This window comes from Diaporthe batatas, assembly GCF_019321695.1.
Source record: "Diaporthe batatas strain CRI 302-4 chromosome Unknown Contig00005, whole genome shotgun sequence".
Taxonomy (NCBI): Eukaryota; Fungi; Ascomycota; class Sordariomycetes; order Diaporthales; family Diaporthaceae; genus Diaporthe; species Diaporthe batatas.
In genome coordinates, this window is record NW_025408552.1 from 2,815,679 (window position 1) to 2,835,865 (window position 20,187).

Here is a 20,187-nt window from a genome sequence, read left to right on the forward strand (position 1 = left end):
CCCGACAAGCCGGATCTATCTTCCTATCGACGAGTTCGAGAATCACGACTCGAGCTTTTCATGCGTTGTTGGTATGCTCCAGGGCTTCGAAAATGCTGAAGGAGATTCCTGTGTTGACGGGCACTAGCTGCATTGTTCGTGTTCGGACCGATTCGTACTCGAGCTATTATATGAACAGGTCAGACCAGGTTCATGAATGGGATTGTTTTGTATCAATGAGCTTTTCATCTGGACAGATGAGAATGCACTATCCCTCTTGCCTGTTTCAGCCACTAGTTATTATTAACATTACGCCGTTGACTGCACCGCTGAACATTTTAAGCATGCCATCCGAGCCGGACATCCGTCGACCATTACCAACCAACTCAACCTATTGCTCATACTAGCCAGTGGCAGCTGTCAAACCCCATGCACTTCAAACCAGGCTCAACCGCCAGCCCCATGTGCACCAGCTTGCGGCTCTTCAGCCCTTTTTCGCCCTCTCCTTATCGACCCAGCCCAAGAACATACCCACATCCTTCGCAATCTGGCCCGGGATCGCCTTGGTCTGCAGGAACAAGGGCAGGATGCCCTTCGCGTCGCTGGCAGTAGCCATGACCCACTCGATCTTGCCCTTGTCCTCCCCTTGACCGGGCAGTCTCCTCACCCTCTCCACGCTGACATACGCCCCGACCACGACGCCCTTCTCCAGCGACAGCGAGGCCTGCTCCTTCAGCGGCCCCGTCGCAAGGTCAGACACCGTGACCGAGACGACCACAAACTCGTCCCTCTCCGCGCCGTCGCCGCCGCCGCCGGGGGCAGACACGGCCGACGCAACGAGCTGGAGCACGGGGAACACGCGCGGCTTCAGCGGCGGCGGGATCTTGTGCTTCATCTCGAGCAGGGCGAGGGTGAAGCGGCCCCAGGCGACGCCGCCGACCTCGACGGCCGCCGCGCCCTTGGCGCCGCCCCAGGAGACGGCCTCACGGTGCGCCAGCACCGTCGGCGTGAAGGCGTCCTCCGTCTCGGGGTGCCGGTCGCGGATGCAGTCGGCAAACTCGGCCCAGCTCGCCGTGCCCCTGGCCGCCTCGTCAGCGTGGACGCTGCGGCGGCATGCCCACGTCTCGTCAGCGCCGCCGTCGACGGGGACGACCCTCTCGCTGAGGTCGATCTTGGCCGTGGAGTCCGGGTGGGTCTTGGAGCCCTTGGACTTCCAGAGCGTGTTGGAGGCGGGAGGGGCCGGGACGGCGGGGTCGGTGAAGTCTGCGGCCCGGGGAGCCGCCGTGTCAATGAAGGGGACCGACTCTTTGAGGAGGGATGTTATGAATGGGGTCAGCTCCTCGGGTGAGGCCGTCGCGGCGGGGAGCTGTGCGGACTTGATGCCTGCCAGGCGGAGGAGGGGTCCTTTTTGTTTGTCGGCCATTGTTGGTTTCGGCCGTTGGCTGAAGCCACTAGTGTTTTACTTTCGGGAAATAGTCGTAGTCAGTCGCATGGAGTGATCGTTGGTCCAAGGCTCAGGGCGGGAGAGCTCTCGGGCACGCAAGTAGTTCTGTGTGTTGGGTAAAACGAGCTGTGTTAATGGCGATGTTGGGGAATGGTCGCTTTGTCGGCGAGTGGCTTCGGCGAGTGGCTCTGGCAAGCCTGCCCCATCTGCGTCATTGAGCAGGGCAATGTTACTCACCTGCTTCAAATGCAGTGGATCGTCGCCTCATCAGCACATCCCTATCAAAAAGAGAGAAGAAAGGGAACGAGATCCCCCTGAGCGCAAATGCACAGCCTGGCGTGCCTGCGTGCTCGATAAGTGCGAAATTGAAACCGTGCAGGACTGCTCTGGGGTTTCATGACCCGATTTGGTGGTGTCCTAGCCAGATACAAAATGTTGGAACCGCAGATCAAGAGCCCGACCCGGCTGTCAGAAAGCTTGTTTGTCGGTATTGCGGCTGAAGGCCCGTGTGTTCCTTCCTCTTTCATCAGGAATTGGACTGTTGGTTGGTTGGTTGGTTGGTTGGTTGGACCTAGTAACAACACCAAAGTACCCGTTCTATCAGAGGTAATCGAAACGTTCCTCAAAGACGGTATAAACACGGTTGGTTCTCTGTGCCGTGGACCTCGGAACCAGAGCTCACCTACTAACATAAGCACTGTTTGTGCTTGATTATAAGTACCTAGGTAGCTTCGAGTAGTCATGTCTCTGTAGGTTTTACTTGTTTTCATTCATTATTAAGATTATCTGATGCTCTCGCACAGTGTCTTGCTGCATAGCCACAGCTCTAGCATTGCAGGCGCCTTTGTTCCGCCGGCTTTTCCACTCGAACCTTGCCTCACCCCAAAGTCTACCTGAGTCACCAAACCCTTATGTACACTCATAACGAACCTGATTCGAAAAGAACAGTAGATCTATGCTCTGTCTTACCGCCGCTCCCAGTGGATGGGAGCCGGCTCCAGGGGCCGCGAGAAGAGCGAGGCATAGTCGGTGCCTACAGTCTTGCCGGTCGAGCCGTCCACGTTCCTGAACTTGAACAGCCGCGTGATGTTGGCCACGATGGTTTGCAGCTGCAGGTATGCAAACTGCTCACCAATGCACCGATGTCTGCCAGCGCCAAAGGGAAGGTAGGGCGACGAGGCACCCTTGCTGACCAGACCGTAGCCATAATCGACCTTCTCTTCATCATCATCGCCCTTCAGACTCTTGAGTGGCGCAAGAGGGTGGCTCGTCTCCCATCGGTGGGGCTCCCACGTCTCGGGCTCGGGGAAGTACGACTCATCGTTGCCCGACACGCCAGGTGCGGCCAGGAGGGTGTGGCTGGTAGGAATGACGTACTTGGTTCCGGGAACAGGCATCGGCGACTTGACCTTTCGCATGATGGAGTGAATGGGTGCGTGCATTCTCAGAGTCTCCCTGATGACGTTGGCGTTGAGGGTCAGCTTGGCGAGGTCCTCGTACTCGAGTGGCTTGTCGATGGAACCAAGTACGCGGATCTGCTCCTGGTACAGGTCTTCCATGATGTCAGGTCGCGAGGCCAGGCGGCACATGATCCAGGAGCTGGTGGAGGACGAGGAGTGTTGGCCGGCCATCAGGAGGGCAATCATCATGTGGGCGATCTCGTGGTCGGGAACGGGGGTTCCGTCCTTGTAAGAGGAGTTCATGAGGTGGTACATGATGTCGTCCGCGCCCTTCTCGCCGCTCTGTCGTCGGGCCTTGATGGTGTCGGTGTAGATCTTGGCAACAGTCCTCTGGGCGTGATCGCGCCTCGCGTTCTGGGGCAGTGGAGCCCAGTGGAGCATGAAGTTGATGGGAGTGAAGCCCATGTCCAGGTCGTGGTACAGGTCAGCCAGGGACTCGTCGAACTGGTCGCGGACGGCCGTGCCCTGAAGGGCGTGAGAAGCAGTGAAGATGGTGAGCTGCGCCATCTTGGGGGGGATGTTGACGGTGCCGGACTGGGCCTGGAAATCGGGGTTGCGCTTGAAGTACTTCAGGACCTCGTCGGTGATCAAAGGAACGTAGCTCCTGAAGGCCTCAGTGGTGAGGACGTTCTTGATGAGCTGTCATTTGTCATTGTCAGCGAAATCCATTCCCACGCGTGTCGCCCCGTAGAGACTCGACGTACCCTCTTCTGCTCCATGAGCTTGGCGTTGGGGCAGTCGTAGACGACATCCTTGCCGAAGACAGGACCTGTCAAATTGTTGTAGATCTCCTCCGCGTTCACGTCCTTGTGCTTTCCGTTCAGGATAAACTCGTTGCCTTGGGGGCCGACGTATACGGTGGTCTTCTTGCCGAGAAGGATGAAGGTGAAAATGTCGCCATGCTGCAGGCGCATCAGGTCAGCGGGGAGCAAAAACACAAGTGGCGGCTAGCTGGGGCTGGCTGGAGTTGGCTGACCTTCTTACTGTTCTCCTTGAAGAAGCGTGGGGGGTCCATGCCATAGGTGACGGTGCTGCCGATCAAGGGCAGCCAGTGGAAGACGACAGGAGGCTCATTGGGGTTCTTGAACATCAATTGGTTCAAGACATTGAGCACAACAGAGAGAACGATGACGGTGGTGGCAACGATGCCGACCTGAGATGCCGTACCCAGCTCGCTGAACCATTGGGACAGCGGCCCTGCTACCTCTTCGAGGAGCCCCATCGCAGCGCGCAGATGTTGGGGAGATGCAGAGGCTGGTCGGATCAAGGTAATAGTTGGTGTCGCGACGTCGGTGATGGTAGGATAGACTGGAAGACTGCCACAAGTTCGACAGTGAGCGGAAAGGGGGTCGAGGGTGAGAAATGCGTCGAGCCAAATAACACGGAAAATCCAAGGACGGCCCGCCTGTAATGGGAATGATAATCCGCGATGGCGGTCTGCTAGTTAACGTGTAGCATTTATTTGTGCCCCACTTTTACTCGTGGCGTACAGCCAATCAGCGCTCTCAGCATGCTGGCCCCAGCTCATGCTCTCTCTGACCACGCCACCTGTGCATTTCCGACCCATCCGACTCCTAACTTTTCCTTGTGCTTTTGTGTGGTAGTCTAGTTAGGCGAAAACCATCACTGCTGTTCAATGCGCTGTCCAGCAGTTCGCAATTCCCCACTGCTTGCTGCAGGTGTCAGTCAGCCTTGTTCAATCGATTGTGAGAGGCTCCGGCTTATCGCAATAAGAATACGAATAAGAGATAAGTGATAAGTCATGCGGATATGAGATTAGGTGTATACGGCTACGATCTTCTTTGTGCGCCAATGTAGGGGTGAGCTAGTGAAAAATAGTCCAAACCCCATCACCAACCAGAATCCGAGGCCAAGCAACACCAGTTGACATATGTCGCCAAACGCTGCCTCGTAGGCGATGAGGCGCAGCAAGTGGTGTGGCGACGAGCACGTGGAAGCCAATCTATCAACAGCTGACTCTATAATATTCTCCCAGTCCATTGCGATACAACGCCTCGAATCTTGGTCCAGTCCATCCGGAACAACACAATATCAATTGCAGCCTGCTGTTCATGGTGATGACCCTCCATGAGGGCGGGGCTAGTATATGTACTCCACAGCCTCGACACAGCCAGATCATAATCCCCCTGATACTTGTAGCATACCCACCGTCCTTGAATTGATACTTTTTGTAAGAGTGCGTGATTCATTACTGAGCTGCTGTATGAAGAAAATAAAAAGATTTGTCTGTCAATCCCGGCATATTTGGCCCTACATGCTGACCCCAAAGACCACAGTCTGCCCGACGCTCTTGATCTTCGGAAACGGTGAAGCTTGAAGATATATGTACTTCTGATTGATATTGTGATGTCGTCTGATTGGGTGAGAATGTACTTTCTTAGCTCATGATATAGCTTAGCCACTGTGGCATACTTGTCGAAAATCATCATTATTCGTGTCAACTAGTGTCTTAAGTAGTCCGCCGCCGTCAAGACGGTGCCCGTTAGTTAGCCTTGTCTGTGCGTCGTAAGGCTGAGGCCACATGCACCTGTCGTATTGTTATAAATACCGTATATAGATACCGTATGTTTTATAAACGCTGGGTCTTAAGTGTTTACTACCGTGGGAAGGTGCCATGTATGTCCCCGGACGTATGCGGAATAGAAGCGAAACCAGGCAAGTAATCCAAGGGGTGGGGACTCAACTCAATTTGCGAGGGCTGGGCAGTATTGTAGTAATACTCTCAGGTGCTTGTCTGTCAATGAAACCTGGAACTGTCAGCTAAATGACCTTTCCTTCATCGGCGTGCTGTCTCCTGCAGATTCCCCGTCGTTGCTGTCCAGTTCGAACGCATCATCGAGCTCCTCAAACTGATGCTCTTCCACGTGCAAGTCTCTCTCCTCCTGATTTCCTACCTGAGCCTGCTTCTCCACCTTGAGGAAGAAAGTCAACAAGCCCAGGTCATAAGATGCTTTCATCGACCCCGCCACCACAAACGCAATCCAGAATCGATCTGATCCTGCCAATATGCCCGTGAAAGTAGGACCACCACTCTGACTCAGCGTCTTGACCACATTCACAATACCCATCACAGCCGTCCTCTCCTCTGCTGCAACTACCTTGCTCAGGAATGCCGATCGCGGTGCTTGGTCCATGCTGGCCAAGGTCCCCCTCGCGACGAGGAGGACCACGGTGAGCCAGACAACACTCGGCGCAGGAAATAGCGCCAGAAAGATGGCAGAGGGGAGGTGGGTGAACACCATGGTCTTGACCAACCCGATGCGCTTCGAGATGGCAGATGCAAACACGTTGCCAATGCTGGCCATGACCCAGACCACCGACATGATTTCTCCTAGCGTGCTCTTCGGCATATGGAACTTGCGGTCCATGTAGAAGTTGACGAGAGAATTTGCTGCCATGCCGGAAGCCAGTGAGTCGACCGCAAAGAGAGCGCATAGTCGCAAGAGCGTCCATCGTGTTTTGCTTGACAGTTGTGCGAAGCTCATCTTCGGCTTTGGCCGAGGCGCAGGTCGTTCTTCCACACTCGACTGTGCCGGTCCCTCATCACCATCATCTTCAGCTTCATCGGTAGCCACAGTAGGCCGGCTCTGCTTCGCCCCCACCGGTTGGTATGCGTTTGTGCCACTATCGACCTCACATCTAGGGCTCAGAAGCGACGTGATGACCCCCTTGACCACTCCCACTGCCCCATACAAGCAGAACACCGCGCGGAAGGCCTCAAGCTCCGTCCAGCCCCGACCCTTCAGCCCTTCCACAAGCCGCCCCGCCCCAGCGGTACCCGCCGCGCTGCCCAGGGTGCCGACGACGACATACCACGCAAAGACATCACTCCGCCCCTCCTCCCCGACCAGCCCCGCGAGAACGCTCTCCTCGACGGCGCGAAACGGCCCGATCTCGTTTCCCGAGACGGAGATGACACCTATCACGGCGGCAAGCAGGAGCAGCCAGTAGTTGCTGGAGGCAGCGAATGCCGCGCCGGCGAGGACCATGCCGGCACAGCCGAGGAGGAGGATCCGGCGGCGCCCGGCGGCGTCCGCGATGAGGGTCAGACCGAGCGACAGCACCACGTCGCCGAGCAAGGTGAGTGTCATGAAGAGGCCGATGCGAGTCTCAGAGATCTCGAGGGATGCGAAGAAGAGCGCCAGGATGAGTGAGACAGAGCCGTAGGCGGCCATTCGGAAGAAGCGTGTGAGGTATATGAGGGGCACGTCGCGAGGGGCGCCGGCGATTGTCAGGAGGCCGAGCTCTGTAGCGAGTCGCCTTGGTGTGAGGGCCATGGTGAAATTGGTACTAGTTCCTTGCTCGCGTCACATCTATAGCTGCCGTGTAGTCGCACGATGCCAGTGATATCGTGAGATCGCTCGAACAGACGAGTCTTAGTAAATCTTCTTATTCATCAAGGCCTGAAGGCTTGCGGAAACTATTCAGGCTCCCTCACAGCTTGAATACACTCGGTGCTGCTTTAGTCCGGGAGAAGGCGAGAGCACTTGAGGCTTGCTTTGAGAAATTTTCTCAAGGTGTCGAAAGGTGGCACATCTTGCAAAACCTGGAGCCAAACAGACAGCCTGCTTTTGGTATTGGGGTTTCCGAGATGGTGCTCGGAATAGAGCTCGGAGCTGTCGGAGCTGACGCACATAGCTCCGGTTCGGTGACACGGAAGGAAAAGTCTCGAAGATGTGGGCCGATATACTGTCCGTCGAATGATGCGCCCCTAACCCTGATTTTTTTTGAGTCTGAAAAGTGTTGTGTCTTCTTGTATACACTACTCTTACCACAGTACTGATTGAATGGCTTACTCTCAGTGTCGTGTGAGACATTGAGATCACCGTGCTATTTCGCGCGGGCGAACGGGCCTTTCTCGAAGCACGGGAAACCCTGAAAAGGTGCCTGCCAAGCCGGGTGACGGTGCGGGCCACGGCTCTAATTCTTTTTGTTTGCTTAAGTATGCTTGGAACCTTTGAGATGAACAAGTGGCTTAGCAAGAAAGACTGGGGATCCGAAGATCCGCCCTCCACGCCGTCATTCTAGTGGCACCTACGCAACTAGAACTGGAGGTGGATGCGAAGAATCAAGCTTTTAAAGTTACGTGCCTATATATCAGTCCACGGGTCCCTAGGTATACCAGGGGTAACCGGGGTATTGTGCCACCTTGGAGTCGATCAGATTGCGCACAGGCAAGTGCTTATCAATTTGAACGTCTTGCTTAGCCACCAAAGTGGTCCTCATATTCGTCCGCCGGTGGAGCTTGTTGGGCTGTCACTATCTATCTATCCCTTTTCCTTCATTGGGTTTTATCTCTTACACTTCTGATTTTGTGGTCAGGAAACTGTGAATTGCTGGGACATAGGCAAACAAGTACCAAGTTCAATTCTAGTCACTCAAAATCTAGGTCTACTGATGGGCCAGACGGCCGTTCGTGGTTCGAGGAACAGCTTCTATCAATTATTCAATCTCACAAGGAATTCTCCCAGTTGCTAAGGCAAAAGAAGTTGAATATGGCAGGAGGTGTGCAGATCCTATGGGAGTCGCAGTGGGACGAGGCAAGACGTCTGGATGGAACCCAGCCCGTTCTCATGACCTCGGGACTTCCAAGGTCACAACAACTATAGCACCTGCATGTACCTAAAGAAGGCTGAGGCCACAAGCACCTATCGTATTATAACTATTGTTATCGGCATCGTATTCTTTCCAAGCGCTGGGTCTTGAGTGGTTACCACCGTATGAAGGCGCCATGTATGTCCTCGGACGTATACGGAATAGAAGCGAAACCACATGTACCTAAAGGTCTGAGAACACATGGGACGTCTTCAAACTGGCACCCTCGAGGGCCACCTTCAAGGATTCACCAGTAAAGTTTCAATGCTGAGCTACAGGACGATGACGAAGATCTACACACGGCACGGTTGGATGCTGCTTATGGTTGAATTGTTGGCCACCGGCGGTACCATCCTTGAATATATATGCCTTACTTCTTGATTACAACGTGTGGGTTGCATTTTGAAACATGGTTGTGATATCACCTTGTCGTTTGAGCTGGCTGTCAGTCATTGGCAGCTGTTCAATACTACCATCATGACTCTTTCACGAACAAGATACAAGGATGAGCATATATGATTCTTTCCTGTCTTCCTGTTTTCGGGAGAGTCAATTTTGTCACTTACATGATCTTCCCTTAATTGTTGCCCCACAGGTAATTCTAACCTGCTCTAATGTAAACTTGTTCCCACCAACCAATTACCCTCACCGCATTTCTAAATACAACACTACAAAACAGCTACCTAAATTCTAAATCAATTCTGTTGTGTCGCCTAGTATTCATCTGTCAACACACACACACAGACCTTGGATCTACCTAGGTACTTAGGGGGTCCTTTTTGGCCCCTTATAAGTCACTCTATGACGGATATCAAGCTGAGGGAACACACCGTATCTAAATGTTAATCAACAACCTTCCATCTTAGCCACCACAGTATTTTAGTGTATCCTCACTCAAAAATCAAGATGCGACTCAAGCAATCTCGGTGCATCGTTCATACTGCCATCCTATTCGAACTGGCCAACATCACTGATGCCAGCCCTCTCAAAACGCCACATCCAAGAGCGACTAGCTTTGGTCCAACCACCGCCACACAAAATGAATTTGCGTCTCATGCTCTCGAGGTGGCGAGATCACGAGTTGTGAACTCTTCGACCTGCAATGCCGAGGACATCTCTATAAGGAAGCCATGGGAGAGTTTGACCAGCGACGAGCGCATCGCCTATACCAACGCAGTCAAGTGCTTGATGGACAAGCCGGCCAAGACCCCGTCAGATGTGGCACCAGGGGCAAAGACAAGATATGACGACTTCATCGTCACGCACATCAACCAGACGTTGAGCATACACTCCACTGTATGGCCTAAATTCCTCACCACAGGGAGAAGTGAGACTGACTACTCACCAGGCGAGCTTCCTCGGCTGGCACCGCTGGTTCATATGGGAGATGGAACAGACCCTGCGAAATGAATGCAACTACACAGGCTCCATCCCGTACTGGGACTGGGCAAAGACAGCGGAGGAAGGGTTCGCCAGCTCGGAGATGTTCGATGGCTCCGCGACGTCCATCTCTGGCAACGGCGATCCTGTAAACTACACGGACTCGGATGTAATTGTGGTGAGAAAGGGTACCCCTGGGGAGGTTGGTGAGTCTGGCCGGGAACACGGGGCGAGAAAACGGACTGCCTTCAGCAGAGCCACTGACTGTGTCTTCTAGTCCTGCCGCATGGCACCGGCGGCGGATGTGTGACCAACGGGCCATTCGCCAACATGACCATCAACCTCGGACCCGACGGCCTCCTGGTCACCAACGGCACGAACAAGTCCGCATGGGAGTTCGAATACAACCCCCGCTGTTTCAAGCGCGACCTGACAGACTACGCACTCCAGCGATACGCAAACAACTCGAGCGTGCTGTCGCTGCTGCGCGAGTCGGACGACATCTGGACCTTCGAGACGGCCATGCAGGGCTCTGTGGGTAAGGACTTTCCTCCCCCTCTCCTCGGCAGTACCTCCTCAAGTATAGATACCTAGGTAGGACACCTTAAGCTGACACTTTTCCACCAAAAAACCACAGACGAGCCCGAGATAGGCGTCCACGGCGGCGGCCACTACGCGCTGGGCGGCGACCCGGGCCCGGTGACCCGGCCTTCTGGTCCCACCACGCCAACATCGACCGCGTCTGGTGGATGTGGCAGATGCAGGACCCGGATGCCCGCGCCGCCAACGTCTCGACTGCCGTGCGCGGCTCTCTGACCAAGAACGACGCCTACGAGCCGCACGGCAACGGCACCATCCTGTCGGAGCAGAACCTTGGCTACGTCGCCGGCTGGGAGACTGTGCCCCTGGGCGAGCTCATGTCTACCACCGAGGGCAAATTCTGCTACGTGTATGGGTGATGGATGCTCACTTTGCTCGTCAGGCACTTATGCTTTGAATCGAGGGATCGGTTCCTGGAATTTTGCTTTCCAACCATTCTTTTTGGGCGTTGTGGCGGGATCCTCACCTCGTTTATATTGAATGGCAAAACATACTAGTAGTTGTAAATCTTGTGCCTTTTATCTTTGGGATACGATTACCACTTGACCTGCCATGGACTCATCCGCCAGCTTCTTGCATTTAAACTCTTAATCACCGTATGAAGGCGCCATGTATGTCCTCGGACGTATGTGGAATAGAAGCGAAACCAGATATCTTCAAGTGACGAGGCTTCTTATGCCATGCACGGGCGCACTGAATTTACACATTTACACCGGAGGCGGATGAGCAAACCAAAACAACCAGTACATAAGGAATAGTTTCATATGACGTGGGATTCGTGAAGCCCGGCCCCGGGCGTCCACCAGACAGACCGTTGAGTCGCGATGCTCCTAGCTCCTTTTGAGAAGTACATATACAAAACACGGAAAATTACGCGTGTGGTTTTTTTCTTTCCGCCTGCTGTCAGAAATGCCTTTCCTGTCCATCCCATGCTGAGTGTGGACAAACCTCCTCGTTCCGTTTCGCCTGATTTTATACAAGGAGGGCGGGGTGACCTATACGGATGTGTCCTTCCCACTTGTCCTAGAGATGTACCCTTAGCCGATGAATCACTTCTGCTCCACCCGAGCAGCGCCTTTCACACACGCAGTGTTTGGGCTCCAACATAGTCGAAAAACCCCTTCTCTATTTCTGCCGAGCGTGCTTTGAGTTCATCCTATCTCCTCGCAGCCTTGTCGAAGTCGGCCACGATGCTGTCCTTGTCAGAGACGGGGGCCGAGGCGGCCTCGGCGTCGGACCCGGGCTCGATGACGTTGTTGTGCTCCAGCGCCTTCCTCGCCGTGGCCTTGGCCTGCACATCCCCGACCTTGCCGTACACGCTGAGGGCTGTGGCGATCATGCCGCCAATGTCCCCGACATTACCCGGCACCACCACGGCAGTGCCCTCCTTGGCCAGCTTGCCAAACGCATCGACATACTTCTCGGCAACCGACAGGCTGACCGCACCCTGTGCCGCATCCTGGCCCTGGGCGATACTCTTGGACACGGCGTCGATCCCTGCGGCCGTGGCCTTGGCCTTGAGCAGGATGGCCTCGCTCTCTCCGTTTGCGCGGTTGATCTGCTCGGCGCGCAGCGCCTCGGAGGCCAGGATAACGCTCTGCTTCTTGCCCTCGGCGATGTTGATTGCGCTCTGGCGCTGACCCTCGGACTCGAGGATCTCGGCCCGCTTGCTGCGCTCGGCGGTGACCTGCCTGTGCATGGCCTCGACGACGCCGACGGGGGCGTGAATGTCACGGATCTCATAGCGCAGACATGTGACGCCCCAGGCCTGGGCGGCCTCGTTGATGGCGGCGGTGATGTTTGTGTTGAGAGCGGCGCGCTCTTTGAGGACGTGGTCGAGGGTCAACTGGCCGATCTCGCTTCGCATTGTGGTCTGGGCGAGCTGGGAGATGGCGTACTCGGCGTCTTCGACGCCGTAGCTGTGGAGTCATTGTATCAGCACGGCCGGTCCGTCTCATCTAGGAGCAGGTGAGCGCGAAGCAAGACGTCGACATACCTCGCCTTGTAGGCATCAAAGACCCGGGTGTACAGGACGCCGTCCAGATCAAGCGTGACATTGTCGGCGGTGATGGCGCTCTGGCTGGGGATCTCGATAGCAATCTCCTTGAGAGACTTGACGTAGGCGATGCGGTCGATGAAGGGCACCAGGATAGCAAGACCGGGCTCGAGGATGCGGTTGAACTTGCCCATGCGCTCGACGATCCATGCCGTCTGCTGCGGGACGAAGCGGATGATGGTGTTGGCGGGGAGGGAGGGTTTCTGGAAGTAGGAGGTGGTCAAGCCGGGCCCCCCTGGGCCGGAGATGCCTAATATCGAGGGGTTGGGGGCGCGGGGCGTCGCGGACTGGGAGAAGCTTCGTGGTATCGAGGAGGAGGGGGAGCTGGGGAGCTTGTGGGAGGCGGCGAGGCTGCGGGTAGCCGAGGAAGCGAGCACACGGGCCGAGTGTGCGGGTGTGGTGTGGGCGGCGAGGCCTTGCCGCATGGTGGGCACGAGGGCCCTCTGCATGGAGAGCATCGACATTGTCACCGGTGCTTCATCGGTTGCGGAGCTTCTGTGGTCGAGGTTCGTGGCTGATGCGACGCGGTCGGGATGGGATGGGATGGTTGGTAGCTCTGAGCTGACGCAGATCGCCTGCCGTCCCAGAAAGAGCTTACAAGCAAGCACCTGCCTGCCGCACGGTATTTGTGAGCCGACGTCGGGCAGACGAGGGGACTCTCCGGGACTCTCCTTCCGTTTCGCCAATCAAACGGAACGTATTGTAACGGGCAGCAGAGCCGCACTCCTTGTGCCATAGCGCCGGACACACTAAGCCCTGGCGCGGCGCGCCAACCCCCATAGCACCTTCCCCAGCGTTTAAGCCCCAAGCCGCTACTCCTTGTAGGTGCTTAGCATGCGGTGGGCCATCTTCACATGGCATTTGCATGATGCCCCGTCTCCCGTTGTGAGGTCATTGACTCTGCTCGCAATGACCATGGGGAAGCAGCGAGGTGAACAATGAGCCTAGCTTGGAACACACAGGAATTGGAATAAGTACTCCTGGTACTCCAGTGAGTGCCTCCCATATACAGCCCTGAGTTTCCTGTGAGTTTGCAGTCTCATGCTCTCTTTCATGCGACCCTGGTAAACCGTATTTATATACACCCCCAATATCCACATCCACATCCACATCCCTGTTCTACACCATGGCATCCAAGAGGAACACCCTCCGTCATCTCACACCAACAGAATCAGACCTCGATAATAACAACACCAGCAGCACCGGTCAAGGGGAGAAACTCCGCGAAAAGGCCGCCAAATCCCTTCACGGCCCCAACGCCAACCCATCACAGCTGGGAGACCCCATCAGCCTCAAAGCTGAGATCAGCGACAACATCCCCAAGCCAGACGAGGCCGGATCCCAGTCGTCACCAACACCCCCATCCAGGCCGCATAGAAGTGGCCAGGGCGGCCGCGAGACCCTCCGCGAAAAGGCGGCCAAGAAGCTACACGGCCCTGACGCCAACCCGTCCCAGCTGGGTGACCCCATCAGCCTCAAAGCAGAGCAGAGTGACAATGTCCCCACGCCGGGCGAGGAGGGGGCTCACCCTGCCGGGCGGGATCAGCAGCGGCAGAAGGGAGTTGAAGCAAGACCGTCGAAGCTATGAGGATTTGGAGGCGGTCGGGCGGCCAGCGGATGCCCATGTCAAGGTGGATTGGTCGTCTTTCCTGACTGGTGTCGTCCTCGGCTTTATCTCACGCGGCCACGCCTCGCCTGCCAACTCTCAGTACAGACCTGGAAAGTCATATCCTTGATTATCATGATAATTATTATACTACTAAATCTATCCATTTGCGGTCTGGGAACTCGATCCTGCATGCTGGCAAAGCAACATCTATACGCGTTGCTGTCCACTTCGATTGCAATTCTCCCTTCCGCATCCCAACACCCCATGCGATCAAGACTCGGTGGTTGTGATCTCACACACCCAAGCCCAATTCACGCCCCACAGCGTCCAGAGAAGCGGTGACCAGTCCGATGACTTTGTCATCCCCCGGATTGACCATGGCCGCCTTCACCAACAAGGGATACAGGCTGTACAAGTGTCTGCCACGCTCGCTACTTATTTGTGAGAAGCCAGGTATGGCTTCAGGCTCGCTCTGCAGCTCAATGAGGCATCGGAGGATCCGCTCCAGCTCCTGCCTCTGCGATAGCGGCTGTGGCATTCGACCGCGTAGGGGCTGGTCTGCCACGTAGGCCCGCAGGCTCAAGGCACAGCGAAGGATCAGGTATGGTGCTGCCGTGCGTGCCAAGCGGACATGTAGCTCGTGGGAAGGCTCCTTCACTGCACCTTTCATGTGGCTTTCTTGAGCGCCGCCGCCGCCAGTGGTGTCGGGCACAGGCGATTTCAGTGGATCAAGTGGTCCAGCAGCCGGGGTGCCAGACGGGGGAAACCGGGGCGTTGGTGGCTGTAAGGTAATCTCGGGACCAGCAGCATTCGGGTCGTGTGCTTTGACAATATCAAAGAGTTCATCCAGACATACGTAGCTCATCTCCTTCCGCAATGTGGGCTGTGGGTCGATTGTGCGTCCATTGCGCGGCTTGTAAAGCGCGGCCAATGCCTGGTCCATGGCCTCGGCCCTACAATCTTGGTTACTCCCGGAGATGATCTCCGCCTCGGATGGCGCCGGTGCGTGTATGATTGATGTGCGGAATAGCCCTTCAGCATATGCACGGCGCGTCTTGTCAGGTATTGAATCGGAACCGAGCGATGGAATGATCAGCTCCTTGAGAGCCCGGAAGGATGCGATGTCGAATTCCTGGTCTCCAGAGATGTCTGTGTTCGTAGAGGCGTTGTTGTAATTGGCTTTAATGATGCCGTTCGATATTTCGACTATGACATCCCAGATATCCTGTACCGTGGCTTGCGAGATCTTGGCTGCCTTCACCTGCGGCAGCGTAGATTCCAGTAGGGCCAAGACAGTGGTAGTCGCCATCTTCCATGGCTGCTCTGACTTTGTCACGATCCGGTAGTCGTACTTCAGAATGATCGGTTTTGAAAGGGCCGTCAGAGCATTCGAAAATGCGCCACTCACGTAGATGTCCGAATCAGTTGCATTCGACACAACATGATGGTGGAGAATATTCATGCTCTCCTTGGCCATGGCGATGTAGGTACGCTTTGAAGTCGCAGGCTGACGTGCCCTTTCTTCGTCGAAAGCGAGAGCGACGAAGTCTGCAACCTGAGAGATCATGGCAGATGGGACACCGGCTATGTCTGTCCGCACCAGTTTAAACACCTCCAAGATGCGTCCCTGCAGCGGCGTTAGGTATTCGATATCGCTTGCGTAGGACCCAGGTTGGGCCTGTTGCATAGCGTCTCGAAGTAGGCTGAGCATCCGCTTGACTCTTTCTAGGCTCAGATCAGCCTGGATGAGACGATAAAGCTCCAGCAGGGCTTCGACCCAAGACATCAAGCATTTTTGCATATCGTCGAAGCTTCCGTCGCTTGTTTGTTCGCCCGCTGGAATCCCTCGAGACCAGAGGTCCCAGACAAGGTCGATGGTCTTCTTATCGAAACTCGACTTGGGCGATTCTTCACACTTGGAGAGAATGTCTCCTAAACTGGAGAATGCCGCGCTGTTGATTTCAAGTGCTTTGAAGTCAATCAGTGCGGCATAATGGTTGATGAGGTCTTGCCACAGGGGCGTGAAAGCCGGGTACGACGTCAAAACTTCCAAGTAGTTGGCAAGAAGATTTGAGACACCCTGCACGATGACCACGGCTGTCTCGTTCCACTCGGATCTCACGTCTTCTTGAACTCCGTCTTCTCTCACTGCTCGCAGTCTCTCTTCGATTGAGGACAGCAGTTTGAATATGACGTACTTGGTACATATCGACCAAGCTTGTGGCCCCAGAGTGCTCCCGTAGGCGTGTATGATGCGAAGCAGTGTTTGGATTGCGCTATTTCGGAGTTCTAGCCGTTGATCGGCCGTCACTGCCGTCAATCTCAGGAGTAGAAGCATCCAGAGTGCCGCGCTGGAGCCATCCTTATCTGGGTGTGAGGCGAGGGCAATCAGTGCTTCGTCTTCTCCGCCACCTATCACGTCTTCCGTAATGGACATGGAGTTGCTCTTTTCAGAGAGGAAGTCTGATATTGCCCAGAAAAATGTGACCGTGGTAAGCGCCACATTGAGGTCATCGTCTTGAGAGCAAAACTTATAAAGCGTGTCGACAAGCTGCAGGAAACACGTATTCGGGAGCGAAGACAAGAAGTCAGAGCAAATGAGCTGAAGCGAGCCAAATGATGCCTTGATCAGTTTTGTTGACCTCGTGGAAAGAGTGGTACCAGCTTTCTTCTTGTCGGAGGCATTGTTTCTGTCCGAAAAGATGCTGTCGATAATCTCGAAAGTTAGGTGCCAACCATTACTCAGGCTCTCACCGCAGTTTTCGAGGATGGTCTTGAGACCTTCGAGAACCACCCTATGAATCTCAATGTCTGTTGAGTGATTCGTCACCGAGACATCCCGTTCTGCTGACTGCAGCGGAAGGAGAGCATCCCTGAATGCCTCAAGGAGACGCAGCTGAACTGTACCACGGACGTCTTCCGGCTGCGATGCCGTTGCATTTGCGGCTTCCAAAATCAGCCTCACAAGTATCTCCGCGGCTCGTGTTCTGATAGGAGCTGATACGGCGGTGGCACTCAAGGCCGCGTTAAGCTCCGTTACCAGGGGCGTCCAGCCAGATACATCGGGCGGATGTACCAGAAGCCTCTCGAGGTTGATGCTGGCAAGGTCGCCTAGCTTGGCCAGGGCAAACTGGTCTGGTTGAACCGGACCAGACGCCAAATTCAAACCTGACACTTTCCTGTGCTGCGAAGTTGGCGACGGGAGGTTGGAGGGTATTTCGCCTTCCGGTATTGTTTCTGGCCGAGCGTCTCTCGCACTAAAAGGGAAATCTGGTGCTGGCCGCTTCTCCAGAAGCGAGCACACTGCGTTGACAACCTCCAGAAAAGCGTTGTTGGGAAAATCAATGGTGCTTTCGAATAGCCTTGACGCCGCAGTCTCAACGGCCTTGACTTCAGTGCCGAAATTTGATAGCAAAGCATTGGCCTCTTTATCCGCATTGGGATCAGGTCCTTTGGCAGCCGTGGGTGTCCTTCCAGCAGTCTTGCCGGTCGTGAATAACACAAAATCAGCTTGTTGTAGTGTTTCAAGAACGATCTGCCATGATGCTGACAACGTCGGCCCCAACGCGATCCCTAGGTTCAGCAGCGCCCGAAGGCACAGCAGATTTCGAGTATTTCTGTATCGACTGTTAGCAGGCTTCGATCGCTCACGGCGCCCAGCTCACCATTATGACGGCAACGGTTCACAACGGTCAATGCAATAGGGGTGACAACAAAAACACTGGGAACTCACAGTGCTGATGCGCTGGCATCGAAAGATTGTGATCTCGGTTTCTCCACCGTCCCTTGGCTGACGAGGCTTTCTACACTTAGAAGACCCCGGGCATTGCTTAGAATACTATTCCCCGCTGGCTCAGGCGCTGAGGCAGGGGGCGGTTGTCGCGACTGTCCCGAATTTATGCATGCAGTGAAGACATTTGGAGGCACGGCGGCCTTCCCAAGCGTGGTCAAAAATGCGTCTCTTGGTGTCGCTAACTGCAGCAAGCCAGCTACGTGAGCAAATCTTTGGAAAGCCCTGACTAGACCATGATAGTATTCAGAGTCGAGGGCGGCGTAGAGGAAGGCCGAGCAGGTCGCCAGGATCGCTGGCCAACATTCGTCGATGATAGCCGCACAACTCTCGACATCTGCATATAGCGGATGCTCCTTGAGAGTCAGCGGGTTAACAGAGATCGGGTTCTTCCTAAAGGAAGCGGTCCTCTCTGGGAGACCTGGACGGGGCGCAGGGCTCTCAGAGCGGTCATCGCTGCCACCTTCGCCCGACAAGCCCTTGCCACGCCTCCGGCTCCTGTCACTCGGCGCAGTCAGGGGCAGGATGAATTTGGCCAGGCCTTCGGAGAGTGAAGTGATACAAGCAAGCGTCAGGCTGTACACGTAAGACTCAGGTATGGCAGGAGGGTCAGTTTTATCGAGTTGATCAATGCAGGGCACACGCATGGAGCTCCACTGCGTGCTGATACCTGTGTCATGGGCAGCACCCCCAACACCTGCTATGACAGAGACACTCACGCCGCTGGCATCAAGTACGGCCTGATCGGCAGATGTAGAGTATGGATTGGCCACAGGTATCGTCGACTGATGGCCGAGCCCAATCACAACCGGCTTCTCGGTGCTGACCCGGACAAAGGTCGCAGTCAAAGTCTTGAGGATATCCTTTTCACCTTCCTTTGCGTCATACATCCTGAAGATGCGTCGAACCAGTGCCGGCTCAGCGAAGATCCCCCTGAAGACCTCCATGCACAGAGATCTCTTCCATAACGTGGTGTCCTGGTCGAGTATCTTGGTGAGGATGTCCAAAGCTTCTGCACTCTCCTTGGGTATCAAAGCAACATGGCGCCTGAGAAGGGTGTATAAGATGCGAAAGAGCCTGACCGAGGCTGCAAAGTGTGGTTTCCCAGAAAGAGTCTGGATGATGAAAGGCAGGACCTTGGTGCGCAGGATATGGACCTGCTCGGGGTGGGTGGCGAATATGGCGCCGTGGTTGGTCAGGGCCGATTCTATCAGCTCGAGACCAAAGGTCTGTGGAAGTCCATAGAACCTGAGGTACTCGGGGCGTTCGGATTGTGTCAGAAGACAGAGGTCGTTGAAGACGCGGAAGGCGTCCAGCGCCGCCGCCCTGAGCTGGACGGTCCCTTCTTCCGAAGGGGCTTCTCCGACGAAAGGAGCATCGGGGATCTTATCCTCGGCGACAACCTTGTCAAAGACGGTGACAATCAACTGCTGGAGCGTTGCGGCAGATGTGTTGTTGACGATGGCATTCTTGCTGGACTGGAGGATGAAGCATATATTCAATGCGGTCACGAGAAGGTCATCCTTGATGTCTGTAGAGTAATTCTGGAGGAGTGAAGGGAGGGCTTGGAGGATCTTGAGCTGGACATCAAGACCAGCAGAGGTGGCCTCACGTAGGGCCTCGAGGACAGGGCTGAGTTTGGACCGCGGCAGGGCTTTGGAAACGATAAGCCGCTGTAGGCAGACGATTGCTATGCCGGTGAACTTTGCGTTCTTGGTGCCGCATGCTATTATGAAAGGATTGACAAAGTTGACCTTTTGTGAGAGCTCTAAACAATTTGCCTGATCAGCCGCTTGTTCACTCTGTGAGGGCGAACGCCGGATGTTGCCATGTCTGGTGTTGATGAATCTCACCGCGTCCAAACTGAGCCTCGCTCACGCGAATGCTCTTAAGTTCCTCGAGGGACTTCTCGGCAGCCTGTGCAGGACTGGTCAGCCGAAAGTCGCCATGCACGTGTAGGAAGCAGACAGACATGAGCCACATACCTGTCTCAGGTCCTGGTGTTTCCGCTTGCTCTCAGTTATGAGGTTGTGGAGCTCCGTCGCGAGGAGCTGGGCAGACATGATGGTCTCTTGGAGGCTGAGGGATCAAGATTCATGTCGCTCCTACTGCAGGGAAACCTCGGGTGGGAAAGCAACGAGCGTTACGATTTCATTCGAAAATGGAAACAACCATCTAGGGGATCACAGGTCGAGGCAGCATGGCCCTGGTGGTTCGGAGGGAGAGTCCAAGGCGTTAACGTACGCCCTATAA

General features: G+C 55.2%; 7 protein-coding genes across 7 annotated transcripts; 2 read left to right on the forward strand and 5 right to left on the reverse strand.

Moving 5' to 3' along the window:
• Positions 1 to 185: 185 nt before the first annotated feature.
• KVR01_005677 (uncharacterized protein) lies at positions 186 to 1,824 on the reverse strand. The gene is made up of 2 exons (XM_044782644.1): positions 1,661 to 1,824; positions 186 to 1,528 (listed from the first exon to the last, which is right to left on the reverse strand). Exon 2 carries the CDS (start codon positions 1,400 to 1,402, stop codon positions 464 to 466), a length of 939 nt encoding a protein of 312 aa, XP_044646122.1. The 5' UTR covers positions 1,403 to 1,528; positions 1,661 to 1,824; the 3' UTR covers positions 186 to 463.
• Positions 1,825 to 2,174: 350 nt separating this feature from the next.
• KVR01_004933 (uncharacterized protein) lies at positions 2,175 to 4,282 on the reverse strand. Its single transcript, XM_044785488.1, has 3 exons — positions 3,860 to 4,282; positions 3,588 to 3,785; positions 2,175 to 3,522 (listed from the first exon to the last, which is right to left on the reverse strand). Exons 1-3 carry the CDS (start codon positions 4,103 to 4,105, stop codon positions 2,389 to 2,391), a joined length of 1,578 nt encoding a protein of 525 aa, XP_044645378.1. The 5' UTR covers positions 4,106 to 4,282; the 3' UTR covers positions 2,175 to 2,388.
• A 1,378-nt stretch (positions 4,283 to 5,660) lies between these two features.
• On the reverse strand, positions 5,661 to 7,181 carry KVR01_004954 (uncharacterized protein; the record flags this gene model as incomplete). Its single annotated transcript, XM_044791769.1, has 1 exon — positions 5,661 to 7,181. One exon carries the CDS (start codon positions 7,179 to 7,181, stop codon positions 5,661 to 5,663), a length of 1,521 nt encoding a protein of 506 aa, XP_044645399.1.
• A 2,224-nt stretch (positions 7,182 to 9,405) lies between these two features.
• On the forward strand, positions 9,406 to 10,838 carry KVR01_005261 (uncharacterized protein; the record flags this gene model as incomplete). The annotated part of the gene is made up of 4 exons (XM_044788316.1): positions 9,406 to 9,795; positions 9,848 to 10,085; positions 10,157 to 10,417; positions 10,528 to 10,838. 4 exons carry the CDS (start codon positions 9,406 to 9,408, stop codon positions 10,836 to 10,838), a joined length of 1,200 nt encoding a protein of 399 aa, XP_044645706.1.
• Positions 10,839 to 11,234: 396 nt separating this feature from the next.
• On the reverse strand, positions 11,235 to 13,199 carry KVR01_005586 (uncharacterized protein). Its single transcript, XM_044783285.1, has 2 exons — positions 12,476 to 13,199; positions 11,235 to 12,398 (listed from the first exon to the last, which is right to left on the reverse strand). Exons 1-2 carry the CDS (start codon positions 12,997 to 12,999, stop codon positions 11,636 to 11,638), a joined length of 1,287 nt encoding a protein of 428 aa, XP_044646031.1. The 5' UTR covers positions 13,000 to 13,199; the 3' UTR covers positions 11,235 to 11,635.
• A 49-nt stretch (positions 13,200 to 13,248) lies between these two features.
• On the reverse strand, positions 13,249 to 20,180 carry KVR01_005086 (uncharacterized protein). Its single transcript, XM_044787617.1, has 4 exons — positions 19,920 to 20,180; positions 19,788 to 19,851; positions 17,878 to 19,702; positions 13,249 to 17,761 (listed from the first exon to the last, which is right to left on the reverse strand). The coding sequence occupies exons 1-4, from the start codon at positions 19,995 to 19,997 to the stop codon at positions 14,437 to 14,439; spliced, it is 5,292 nt and encodes a 1,763-aa protein (XP_044645531.1). The 5' UTR covers positions 19,998 to 20,180; the 3' UTR covers positions 13,249 to 14,436.
• On the forward strand, positions 13,662 to 14,123 carry KVR01_005091 (uncharacterized protein; the record flags this gene model as incomplete). The annotated part of the gene is made up of 1 exon (XM_044787190.1): positions 13,662 to 14,123. One exon carries the CDS (start codon positions 13,662 to 13,664, stop codon positions 14,121 to 14,123), a length of 462 nt encoding a protein of 153 aa, XP_044645536.1.
• Positions 20,181 to 20,187: the final 7 nt, after the last annotated feature.

Coding starts and splice junctions, on each gene's coding strand:
- KVR01_004933 (XM_044785488.1), bottom strand. CDS start 4,105: ATGGGGCTCCTCGAAGAGGTAGCAGGGCCGCTGTCCCAATGGTTCAGC. Junction 3,786..3,859: donor TCAAGGAGAACAGTAAGAAG/GTCAGCCAACTC, acceptor ATGCGCCTGCAG/CATGGCGACATTTTCACCTT. Junction 3,523..3,587: donor AGCTCATGGAGCAGAAGAGG/GTACGTCGAGTC, acceptor GACAAATGACAG/CTCATCAAGAACGTCCTCAC.
- KVR01_005586 (XM_044783285.1), bottom strand. CDS start 12,999: ATGTCGATGCTCTCCATGCAGAGGGCCCTCGTGCCCACCATGCGGCAA. Junction 12,399..12,475: donor TTTGATGCCTACAAGGCGAG/GTATGTCGACGT, acceptor ATGACTCCACAG/CTACGGCGTCGAAGACGCCG.
- KVR01_005677 (XM_044782644.1), bottom strand. CDS start 1,402: ATGGCCGACAAACAAAAAGGACCCCTCCTCCGCCTGGCAGGCATCAAG.
- KVR01_005086 (XM_044787617.1), bottom strand. CDS start 19,997: ATGTCTGCCCAGCTCCTCGCGACGGAGCTCCACAACCTCATAACTGAG. Junction 19,852..19,919: donor AACACCAGGACCTGAGACAG/GTATGTGGCTCA, acceptor AGTCCTGCACAG/GCTGCCGAGAAGTCCCTCGA. Junction 17,762..17,877: donor GATGCCAGCGCATCAGCACT/GTGAGTTCCCAG, acceptor CAGTCGATACAG/AAATACTCGAAATCTGCTGT.